The 13,227-nt window shown below is 33.4% G+C and overlaps 1 protein-coding gene across 5 annotated transcripts in view; it reads left to right on the forward strand.

Moving 5' to 3' along the window:
* The window catches only part of LOC110036856 (probable magnesium transporter NIPA9), a 100,267-nt gene that overhangs the window by 40,853 nt on the left and 46,187 nt on the right, over positions 1 to 13,227 (forward strand). For all 5 annotated transcript variants that reach the window (XM_020741404.1, XM_020741405.1, XM_020741406.1 and 2 more), the window contains 2 exons: positions 11,860 to 11,916; positions 12,042 to 12,100. In XM_020741404.1, coding sequence (XP_020597063.1) covers positions 11,860 to 11,916; positions 12,042 to 12,100 — 116 coding nt within the window. The remainder of the gene's footprint in view (positions 1 to 11,859; positions 11,917 to 12,041; positions 12,101 to 13,227) is intronic.

A 13,227-nucleotide genomic window follows, 5' to 3' on the forward strand; every position in this document is an offset into this window, starting at 1 on the left:
TGCTGGCTTTGGTTCCTACTCCTACCCGTGAGACCCATTGGAATTTCTTGAGTTTAATTTATCCCCTCTTGTTGAGTTTGCATCATTTGGATGATTGTAGATGGATCAAACTCGTTACTTTGAGAGATTGGTGATGTTTTGTACTCTCCTATGTATATCAAAACTTGTAGGGAATTGATCCGGGTTTGCCTTAGCCGTGAGCCTCACTTGCTGTTTCTTGGGTTTGCCTCAGTTGTGAGCCTCCCCTTTTGGTCCTTACCCGTGAGGCCTATTGGAGGTCATTGGATGTGATTTGGTCCTCCTTACTAGGCTTGATTGACTTGAGTGTTGTGGATGAATCAAGTTTGCCATCCCAAAAATTATAATCACTTTGGTTATCCTCTTAGGTTTGTCAGGGAAGCATAGTAGTCATTGGTGGTTCTTTTGGTCACCTTGGGCCGTGAGCCTTAGTGATTACCTCCCTTGTGGGTTGCTTTGGCCGAGAGCCCTAACTATTGTTTCCTCTATTCTATTGACCCCGGCCGTGAGCAGTTATTCGGTTATGTGGGAAGATTTCGTGCTTATTCGACGTATAAAGCTATTTATTAATCTGAAAGTTGGGGGAATTTTGATTTCGGCATGAGTTTGGAAATATTAATGGTGGTTTCCTCGCGATCATTTTCTTTTGAAGTTTGGGAGATTTCTAAGTCATTTTGGAAAAGCATTTGGTGGGCTTGATCAATCCTACGTCTTTGGGGTTTGAGAAAATTAGCGCGAAGTGACCATTTATGTTTGTTAGCAAAGACCTTGGGCCTTACTTTTCCAGGTCTTTTCGATACGAGTTTTGAGAACTGGTCCGTTCTCCTTTTTTGGTGTTTTAGATGGATCAGTGCCTCCTCTCTCTCACCTCATTTTTGTTCTTTTCTTTCCTTGCTTCTTGGTTCTGTTTTCGATGCTTATGCCCGATGCATAAGTGTCCACGTATAGCCTTTTACTATATGTGAAACCATCAAGCAAAGTCGCAAGTAGTCATTTTGGGGCGTACGGTGTTGATGATAAAGGCACACCGAAGATAGAGCAGAAAGATGCCCTATCCTATAACATCAAGATTCAAGTATTTGATGAACAATAGGATAAGGTATCCTTCATCGACATAAGTCTAGCGGGAGTTGGCTCAAACCTCCTCAGGTTGTTGGCAGTCCTATGCCTGGTAGCGTAATCAACTCGTGGACAACAAAAATTTCTAAAAAAAAAAGGAAGGATAAGTTTTGATAAACCATTTTCAAACGAAAATGTACTTTTCTACGAAACAATTTTCTACGAAACAATTCTACGAAACAAAATTGATAACTCTTCTTTGCATGTTTAAAATTTGTGCGTATGTCAAAAACATAAATTTTAAAATAAGTTTTAAAGTTGGTTGTCCACCTGACGAATACCTGTTTAGGCTAGGAAATAACCCTCTAAGTGAAGTTCAAGACACTCTTCTAGACGAGTGACGGGTTTTATACATTCAGGTGACCGAGTAGCCTTCGTGGACCTTCGAGAATAAATGTACAGTTGAGCCTAGTCCCATATGAGTGCTTGCGGTCCCCCTCATCCGAATCTTCTTTTTGTTTTATTGAAGCTTTGGGACAGGGCACTCGTGTTACTTTTCCTTCCTTTCGGGATTTCCCGAGGAGTTTTGAGGATTTTCTTTTACTTGAGTCTTTTTCGCTGATTTTCTCGAGTTTTCCGCTTTTCGTCGAATTTCCTGGATGACGTTTTCTTCCGAACTTTGCTTTTTGAGATGCATTTAGGCTTGCTATACTTAAGGAACATCGGACCTCACGAGCGTACAGATTTGCTTTACATTTTACAGCACTTAATTTTCCTGTTTCTACCTGCTGTTGTTCTTCCTATATAGCATGTTATACTTGTCCTGTTTCTACCTGCTACCGTATTGTATAGCATGTTATTCTTGTCCTGTTTCTGCCTGCTACCGTTCTACCGTATTGTATAGCATGTTATTCTTGTCCTGTTTCTGCCTGCTACCGTACTGTAAAACATATTACACTTGTCCTGTTTCTACCTGCTGCTGTTCTTCATGTATAGCATATCATAATGTTCCTGTTTCTACCTACTACTGTTCCACGTGCATTCTATTGTTTGTTCCTGCATTGCACACTTTATATTATATAGCTTCAAACATGTTTCCTTTTTATAGGATGTTTGGAGAACTACAACCATAGGGTCGTTTGATTTGACACTATAACCGGACACCTTAGAAAACTTAAACTCGTCATGTCGGGGAGCTTGAAGCTAGCGCAGTGGGCAACACAGCCATCTTCAACAGCAGAACGTGTCTTCCCCAGCAAAACTGTTCTTTTTCCTAGAAATTAAACAACAATCTGTAGGATTTCGATGTTGTTTGCCTAGCGCAACATAAATCCTCCACATTTTTCTTTAGGCATTCGTATAACTCTGCTGTACGATTTAAGCCCTAACTCGTTCTAGGTTCCGAGGTTGTAGTCCGATACGACGTAAACCCTCATATCTCCTAGGTGATTTGTGTGACTATGTCACACAAATATAAACCCTAATTAAATAAAATTGACAGGATGAAACACTTTAATAATTTCTTCTCGAAACTGAAGCCAAATCATAGGATAGACTGGGAAGCCACCGAGGTTCGCCTCCGGGTCTGTGGCCTCCCCTAGTTTCTCTTCATTTGGATTCCTCGACAATGTTCCAGATTCGAGCCTTTCCCCTTTCACACATCTTCGCCCGATTTCGTTGAAAAGTCCTATCCTTTTGACTGCTTTGAAGATAGTAGTCAAAGAACGTGTCTTCCCCAGCAAAACTATTCTTTTTCCTAGAAATTAAACAACAATCTGTAGGATTTCGATGTTGTTTGCCTAGCGCAACATAAATCCTCCACCTTTTTGTTTAGGCATTCGTATAACTCTGCTGTACGATTTAAGCCCTAACTCGTTCTAGGTTCCGAGGTTGTAGTCCGATACGACGTAAACCCTTATATCTCCTAGGTCATTTGTGTGACCATGTCACGCAAATATAAACCCTAATTAAATAAAATTGACTGGATGAAACACTTTAATAATTTCTTCTCGAAACTGAAGCCAAATCATAGGATAGACTGGGAAGCCACCGAGGTTCGCCTCCGGGTCTGTGGCCTCCCCTAGTTTCTCTTCATTTGGATTCTTCGACAATGTTCCAGATTCGAGCCTTTCCCCTTTCACACCTCTTCGTCCGATTTCGTTGAAAAGTCCTATCCTTTTGACTGCTTTGAAGATAGTATTCTCTGATTTTTATCGAGAGTTTTCTTAGGTGACTTCAGTCATTTAAGATGTAATTAACTATAGGGGCTTGCCCTTATAAGAAGTCTTTCCGAACCCAGCCTAAAATAAATCCGATTTAATTCTTTGTATTAAATAGGGGAACTTGTCGTCAAATAAAACGGTTTCGCAGACCAAACGAATGTCATATATTTCTTAGTTTATTTGATCGAGCCTCATCCTCAAGTCTTGTGTTTATCCCTCAGGATAGATACATGATTTGAGGTAGAACGCTCTTTCATTTAAACTGTGAAAAATATGAGGTCAGTTTGATTTCATATTTTTCTAAAATTATATATATATGTAAATTAAACGTCCTTCCGAAGCGGACGACAGGACTTCACTTCCAGCGACCGACAGCTTCTTACGGACAACCTCCCCAAACTTTTTAGTGCCGACAACGTCATGCCAAACACATAGCTACGGAGACAGTTCTATAGGTGTCTGCGTAGTATCACAGAGAATTGTGACTTCTTCATGTGGGTAGACAGTCCGACAAATTTCACTACCGATAGTGATCGGGGTTAGATGATATCCCTGGAAGACGACGTAGCTCGTGACATACACCATCTGTATTTTAAAATTAATATTATCATATTTTTAATTGTAATTTTAATAATATTTTTCTTTTTTATAGCAATCTTGATGCTCACTGTTAAGTGAGTCGTGTATCTTTTTTTTTGTGCTGTTCTCAAGTATTTTTTTACTTCTTAAGTATCAAATATATTGCTATGACAACTCTGTTGCAAACAATATTACTGCACATGGGCAGTAGCAGAATGATCATTTATCCAGAAACAGCTGCAAAATATCTATTTTTCAACACATAAACGAAACTGCCAACCATCTTATGTGGTGGATCAACTGCTTATTAGCAGCTTATTAATAAGCTGCAGCTGACTCGAACAAACCCTTAGACTCCCTTTAGGCCACCGTATATTTTTTCTAATTCTTCATGTTTTTAAATCTAAACCAATTTTTATAACAAAACCACTTATTTTTTTATTTTTTCATGTACATTATTATTTCATCACCAATTATTTTTACTCATAAAAATTTTTCTTTTCAATTCTCTTAAAACTTGCTTAATAATGTTCCTTTATCCAAGATAGTATTAGTATCTTCATGACCATCAAAAATTTTAAGATTTTGAAGTTTATGCAGAAAAATTATAAGTGATCCAATCTAATTATATGATAATATTTCATTGTATTATTTATTTTTCATCCTTTCATCTTAAAATCCAAAATCAATATTCGTTGTTGGGTTATTAAATTTTGAGTGAAATAATCTTGTAATAATCAACAACAACAACTGTAACAACAAAACCTTTATCCCACTAAGTGGGGTCGGCAACATGAATCCTTTTTCTCCATTGCGTCCTTATTGTCATATTTTCATTTAATTTTAATAGATTAAGTTCATATTTTATACAATATGCCCATGTCTTTCTAGGTCTACCTCTGCCTTTATTAACGCAATTTGAATCTAAAATATCTACTCTTCTAATCGGATCATCAAATGGTCGACGTTTAATGTGACCAAACCATCTAAGAAGACTCTCTAATTTTGTCCGTCACTGGAGCTACACCAACCATGTCACAGATATATTCATTTCGCATTTTGTCTCTAAGTGTAAAACCACTTATCCACTTACTCATTCTCATCTCGACAACACTTAACTTGTATTATGCTTCTCTTTTAAAGGCCGACATTCAACGCCATTGAGCACTGCAGGTCTCACCATCATCTTATAAAATTTTCCTTTCAGTATAAGTGATACTTTTCTATCACAAAAAAGGCCCAACGCATTCCTCCACTTCAACCAACCAACTCGAATTCTAATATAAACATCCACATCTATATCATCATTGCTTTGAACAACAGACCCGATATATTTTAATCGTTCACACATTTTAATAATTTGATGACCCAAAATTAAACTTCTGTCACTGGAGCTACTACTACAAAAATTACATTCCATGTCTTCAGTTTTAGTTCTACTCAAACGAAGGCTTTTAGACTCAAAGTTAGACCTCCATAATTCAAGTTTTTCCCGAGTTTTTTTTCTCGTCTTATTCACGACCAGGATATCATTAGCAAAAAACATATACCAAGGTACATTCTCCTGTAAGTGCTAGTAAAACCATCAATAACTAAAGCAAAAAAATATGGGCTTAAAGCCAATCCCTGATGTAAACCAATAGAACTAGGAAAATATTTGGTTAATCCTCCTTCTGTTTAATCCTCCTTCTGTTCGAGTTCGAATAGAAGTAATAGTTCTTGTAAACATATCTTTATTGACTTCAATATAAGTCATATCAACACTTTTCTTCTCAAGAACTCACCAAAGGATATCTCTTGAGAACTTATCGTAAGCTTTTTCTAAGTCAATAAAAATCAAATGTAGAGCCTTTTTATTGTCTGAACTTCTCCATCAATCCTCTCAATAAATGTATAACTTACATAGTAGACCTGTCTGGCATAAACCCAAATTGTTTATGAGAAATCTTTGTAATACGTCTTAACCTATGTTCAATTACCCTCTCCCATAATTTTAAAGTACGATGACACGTCAACTTAATTCCTCTATAATTTGCACACTCTTATGCATCCCCTTTATTCTTAAAAATAGGGATCAAAATACTCTTCCTCCACTCCTGAGGCATCCTTTTAGTTTTTAAAATAATGTTAAAGAGCTTACTAAGCCAAGAAACTCTCAAATCTCCTAAATATTTCCACACTTCAATTGAGATATCATCTGGTTCTACAGACTTTCCACTCTTGATTTTCTTTAAAACATCAACTTTATTTTTACTATTGCGACAGTAAAAATGAACAGTAAAAATGAAACATTTTATTATTATTAACAATATTAAAATCATTAAGGTCGATCATATTTTTTGAATATTCAGTAAAAAGTTTATCAAAATAAATCAAGCACCTATTTTGAATATATTTTTCTAAGAAAAACACTTTTATTTTAATCCTTAATACACTTTATTTGAGTTAACTCTTTACTTTTTTTTTTCTTTGTTTGGTTAGTTTATACATATATTTTTCACCATCTTTAGTATCTAGTCTATTATAAAGATCATTAAAAGAAGAATTTTTAGCGCCACATATTGTTCTCTTAGACTCTCTACGGGTCGTTTGATATTTTTTTAAGTTCTCTATGTTTTTACATTTAAACTATAAGCTTTTATATTTAAACTAATTTTTATAACAGAACTTCCTATATTTTATCTTTTCTTGTACATTATTTTTTCACCACCAACGATTTTTATTTATAAAATTTTTTTCTTTTGATTCTCCAAGTATAACTATTGTCACTTATTTAATAATTTTTGTTACTTTATCCCAAATAGAATTTGCTTCATGAATATCCAAAATTTTAAAATCTTGAATTTTAATTATTAAAATAAATTTATTTGTGTCTTTTTGGTGCCTTCATCTAACTCTACGACGATAATTCCTAGTATTCTTTATTTTACAACTCTTCATCTTAAAATCTAGAATTAATAATTGATGTTGAGTACTTAAATCCTCACTTGGAATGACCTTACAATCTTTACATTCGCGACAATCTCTTCTTCTCATAAGAAAATAATCAATTTGTGTTTTGTTAGATCCATTCTTATAAATAATAATATGCTTATCTCTTTACTTGAATGAAGTATTAGCAATAACAAAATCACAGGTTAAAGCAAAATCTAATATAACTCTACCTTTTTCATTAATCACTTCAAAACCGTAGTCACCATGAATATTTATAAAATCTTCTACTACTTTACCGACATGTCCATTTAAATCTCCTCCAATAAAAAATCATTCTTCATGAGGCATCATTTGTATTAAGTCTTCTATGTAATTCCAATATTTATCTTTAGAAACTATATCTAAACTTACATGAGGGGCATAAGTACTTATAATATTAAAAATCTTAGTATCAACAATAATCTAAGGGCTATAATTCTATCTCCAACTCTACCAATTCTTACAACATTATCTATCAAACTCTTATATATAATTACACTTTCACCATTTCTTGTGCGACTCTTACTTGAATACTAAAGTTTAAAACTTAAGTTATCAATCTCCTTTGCCCTTTTTTCAATTCATTTAGTTTCTTGAACACATAAGATATTAATCTTTCTATGAATCATAATATCATATAATTCCATTAATTTATCAGCGAGACTACATATATTCCAAGATCCTATTCAAAAATTAGTTTCATGCACTAATTTCTTTACCCGCATCCATCCATAATGTGGAAACCCTTGCTTATTTGATGCTACACCCAGACACCGGTGTAGCGGTCCTTGCACACTTTTTATTGTATTCAGATCATACATCGCATCGCTTCTAGGGGACTCCCGAACACTTACATAATGATCAAAATGATCATGTCATGATTTTTTTGATAAGTTTTACGCTGGCTATCGACTACCTAATGCAACCCTACAATTTTTATATCCGGGCTTGGAACTAACAATGACAGTGTTATGACTACTATATTCACTAATCACTTCAAAATCATAGTCATCATGAATACTTCTAAAGTCTTCTATCACTCTACCAACATGTCTATTTAAATCTGCTCCAATAAAATTTCTTTTTAAGAGATACCTTTTATATTAATTCTTCTAGGTATTCTAAAATTTTTCTTTTAAACATATATTTACAATCTATTTGGGTAGCGTAAACACTTATAACATTAAGAATCTTAGTATCAATAATAATTTTTAAAGCTATAATTCTATCTCCAATTCTATTAATTTTTGCATTACTATCTTTCAAACTCTTTAATATAATTTCACCTATACTATTTCTAGTACAACTCTTATATGAATACCAAAGCTTAAAATCTAAGCTATCAATGTATTTTACTTTTTCTCTAACTCATTTAGTTTTTTGAATGCATAAGATATTTATCTTTATATGAACTATATTATTTACTAATATCATTAATTTCTCTGTGAGAAAACTTATATTCCAAGTTCCTATTCTAATATTAGTTTCATGGGCTAAGTTGTTTGCCCACATCTATTCATATTGTGAGAATTTTTTTTTATTTAACACTACAACAGGGTGTCAATGCCTCGAACCTTGCATATTTTTTACTGTTGTTAATTCGTAAATCACGTCATTTATAGGGGACGCCGTAGCATTGATACAATGATTGAATCATAATTTTTTGACAAAATTTTACATTAGTTGTCAGGGCTTGAGATCGGACAATGATTGTGTTATTTTAAATGACTTTGCCATTTTGAACGTTTAATTTATGAATGATTCATCTTGTCTATTTGAATTAAAAAGCACCATTATTTTACTATCTTGTTTGAACTTTATGTATTTTAGATCTATATCAATAAAAAACTTATAATAGTCATAATTAAAACTAATTGTAAACAACTTTTCTTTGGCAATTTATGCATATGTAGACTGAATGAGAATGCTAATGCAATAGACTTTATAAGACATTCAACAAGATATATAGACTTTCTATGTTGAAACCCTACTACAATTTTAAATGAACTTATGTTTACAAACCTACTGACATATGAATTGTACATAAACTTGGCAAAGGCAATGTCAAATCTCGACAAGGTGCTTGATCTTTTAAAAGTGAATATGATAAATAAATTAAATTCTTAACTAATTCAAGTTGTTCATCAATTTGTGGCGATAAACTACTGAAAATTTAATTCAAAAATTTTTTCTTCAAAGATTTTTTAAGAAATACTCATGAATTTCTCTTAATAAAAGATATTTGTTTTAGGTAACCAATGCAATCTGATCGCTTCATTAAAATATAAACTTGCAATGTGAGTTGCATTAGTTGTTCTATTATATGATTTGATGTGAAATATGTTATTATCGAGAATGGCTTTATCACTGAAAATAGAATCATACTTTCTTAGATTTCATCATAAATCTAATACAAAATGCATATTAACATCCTCCTTATATGGAGTTGGCAAAGGTTTATGTAGTCTTGTTTTATATTTTTTTTCTCTTTTGCAGTTTAACAAACCTTTTCTTGAAAAATGCATGTTGTATCTCTTTCCTATGCCCATATCTTTTTGCTTTAGTTATGGATGGTCTTATTGGACATTTACAGGATGTACCTTGGTGTATGCTTTTGCTGATGATATCCTTCTCGTGGATAAGACGAGAGAAAAAGCCCAGGAAAAACTTGAATTATGGAGGTCGACAAAGGCCTTCATTTGAGTAGAACTAAAACTGAATACATGGAATGTAATTTTAGTATTAGTAGCTCTAGTGACAGAAGTTTAACTTTGGGTGATCAAATTATTAAAATGTGTGAACGATTTAGATATCTCGGATCTGTTGTTTAAAACGATGGTGACATAGATGTGAATGTTTATATTAGAATTCAGGTTGGTTGGTTGAAGTGGAGGAATGCTTCGGGCCTTTTGTGTGATAGAAAAGTACCGCTTAGACTGAAAGGAATGAGTAGGTGTATGAGTGGTGGATGACTATGTTATGTTTTGTCGAGATGAGAATGAGTAGGTGGATGAGTGAATTTACACTTAGAGACAAAATGCGAAATGAATATATTCGTGATAGGGTTGGTGTAGCTCTAGTGGCAGACAAAATTAGAGGAGTCGTCTTAGATGGTAAGGTCACATTAAACATCGACCATTTGATGATCTAATTAGGAGAGTAGGTGTTTTAGATTCGACTTATGTTAAGAAAGGCAGAGGTAAACTTAGTAAGACTGGGCTTATTGTATTAAAAATGATCTTAATTTATTAGAACTAAATGAAAATATGACACTAAATAGGACGCAATGGAGAAAAAGGATTCATATAGCCGATCCAACGTAGTGGGATTAAGGCTTTGTTGTTGTTGTTTCTCAATTAGATAATTTATCAGTCAAATAATGTATATTATATACATATTTTTCGTTTTATAATGCTGAAGTTTTTGGGCTGAAGGCAACTCTTTACAATGCTATTTGCTTGGTTTCTTCCACCGCTCTCAGTCTTTGTTCTTCCTGGGCAATCAAAATTTGTGGTATTAGGGATTGTAAATGGTTGGTAAAAAGAATTTTAAAATTTATTTTTCTAAGATATCCTGCTTTCACACCTGCATCTAGTCACTACCTACTCTCAGCCAATTTAGTCACGATTTTAATAAAGGGACTATTGGAGATCAAAATTAGGGAGTTGAGACTAAATTGAAGACATGAGATGGTCTGTGACAAAGTTGGCCGTATATAAATACACCAAGGTTCATTTTATGCTTTATCTCTATTTTTATAACTGGAATTATTATTTAAATTGTTATCTTCTTTTGGATAAAAGATTGTTTAAAGTTTTAATGTTTCTTAGGATTTGGTTTGCTTTTTAATATTTGGTCTGTGACAAAGTTGGCCATATATAAATACACCAAGGTTCATTTTATCTTTTATCTCTATTTTTATAACTGGAATTATTTTTTAAATTTTTATCTTCTTTTGGATAAAAGATTGTTTAAAGTTTTAATGTTTCTTAGGGTTTGGTTTGCTTTTTAGTATTGTAAGCCTCTTTCTATGAAGGGGGGCACATTATGTGTAATTATTGTTTCATTGATTGCTGATGAATGGGATCTGATTATTTGTTAGGCTAATTTAGTGATCTTAAGATCTGAAATTTGCTCTTTAAATTCTTACTTTTCCCCGCTCCACTATTGTTTGCTTGACGTTTCCAATAACTGTAACTTGCATATCTCTATCAATGAGGTTTCACGATGTCTCTATTCACAAGTAATTCCTCTGATTTGCTTAAATGTTTGGAATATTTGCATCCTAGCGCATAATTCTTAGGTATTGACATATCTCACACCTAAACTTTTATATTCACATTTATAGCACTTTGTTTCGATTGAGGTTTTGCATATAACATTTTAACCCAAAGTTTAAATTTAATATTTTAACCACCTAAGATCTTAAATATAACGTTTTAACTACCTAAAATCTTCACTCAAAACTTCATGAATGAGTTTAGGAGGGCTGTGTAATGAAAAAGTGGTTTAAATGTTATATTTAAAATTTAGGCGGTTAAAATGCTATATTAATTATTTTGGGTGATTGGTATGTAAAATCCCCTTGCTTTAAACCTATGCATGAAAATGTGTATTTTACTTTTAAAAAAATGGTAATAGTGCTATTTTTGCTGTGATATTAATGATTTGAGCGCTATACATGTAAATATGAAAGCTTAAGTTTGAGATGTGTAAAAATTATGTCCATGTATATAAATGCCCTAAATGTTTATGCTTATGTCATGTTTCCGGAAACATCAAACATGCTAGAATGTTCAGTTGCTACAGAAATATGGTATGTTCAAGGTTCTGTTGCCTTGTCGTTAAGGCCATTTGGCTCTCATGAGAGTTCGAGTGCACTAACTGCTAACTATTCTTCCTGAAAGGAATGTTGCAACAGATACACAACTGTCTTTATGTGGGTTTCTTCTACTCTTTATGCATACGCCTGTACAATTTATAGTATTTATTTATGTTTTTAAAACAGATTGTACTAAATGCTTGGCTCCACATATACAAAAGTAAACGGCTAGATCAAGAACTTGTAAGTATTTATTTTTTTCTGTTTTATGGGCTCATTGTGCATCCTTTTTGAAAAAGCCGGTGTGCTCTATTCTCCCAATATTTGATATGTGGAGTAGAAACTGACATTCCGTCTTCCCTATGCAGATGAACTACGAAGTTGTTGAGGAAATTATATCTGGCTTGGAATCTGGCATTTTATTTGGGTAATGTATTTGCTTTTATGTTTTCCTTGACATCCTGTGAAATAAATTCTTTCAGAATTTCCATTTAATCCATGTAATCATGCTTTCCTAAGACTAAAATTACTTAATATGCATATCATTCTTGAAACTTTATCTCATTAGTTGAGCCCTTTTTTTTTCTTAATTAGAGAAAGTCGTCTTAGATGGTTTGGTCACATTAAGCGTCGACCATTTGATGATTCGATTAGGAGAGTAGATGTTTTAGATTCGACTTATGTTAAGAGAGGCAGAGGTAGACCTTGGAAGACTTGGGCTTATTGTATAAAAAATGATCTTAAATTATTAGGACTAAATGAAAATATAATACTAAATAGGACGCAATGGAGAAAAAGGATTCATGTAACCGACCCCACGTAGTGGGATTAAGGATTTGTTGTTGTTGTTGTTGTTGTTGAGATGGATGTGAATTTTCTTACATTAATGATAGGCTCTGCTTCTATTACTTTAGCCTGTCTAATGATTATGTTAGTAATATATTTTTTTTTGGTCTGATCAACATATCATTGCCGGTCCCAAACTCGGATGTGAAAAGTAGAAGGTTGCGTTAGGTAGGCGACAGCCAGCGTAAAACTTGTCAAAAAAAATGATAACATGAATCCTTTTGATCATTGTGTAAGTGCTAGGGCGTCCCCTGGAAGCGACGCGCTGTATAGCCTGAATACAGCGAAAAGTGTGCAAGGGCCGCGACACTGGCGCCCGGGTGTAGTGTCAAATAAGCAAGGGTTCCCACATTACGGGTGAATGCGGGTAAAGAAGTTAGTCCATGAAACTAATGAAACTAATATTATGATAGGATCTTAGAATATAAGTACTCTCAATTGTAACTTAATGGAATTAGTTGATATTATGTTTCATAAGAAAATTAATATTTTATGTATTCAAAAAACTAAGTGGGTTGGAGAAAATACTAAGGAAATTGATAATTTAGGTTTTGATAATTTAGGTTTTAAACTTTGTCGTACTAGAAATGGTGTAGGTGTAATTATATATAAGAGTTTGAAAGATAATGTTGTTAAAATTAATAGAGTTTGTGATAGAATTATAGCCCTTAAGATTATCATTGATACTAAGATTTTTAATATTATAAG

This window comes from Phalaenopsis equestris, unplaced genomic scaffold, assembly GCF_001263595.1.
Source record: "Phalaenopsis equestris unplaced genomic scaffold, ASM126359v1 Scaffold211846, whole genome shotgun sequence".
Taxonomy (NCBI): domain Eukaryota; kingdom Viridiplantae; phylum Streptophyta; class Magnoliopsida; order Asparagales; family Orchidaceae; genus Phalaenopsis; species Phalaenopsis equestris.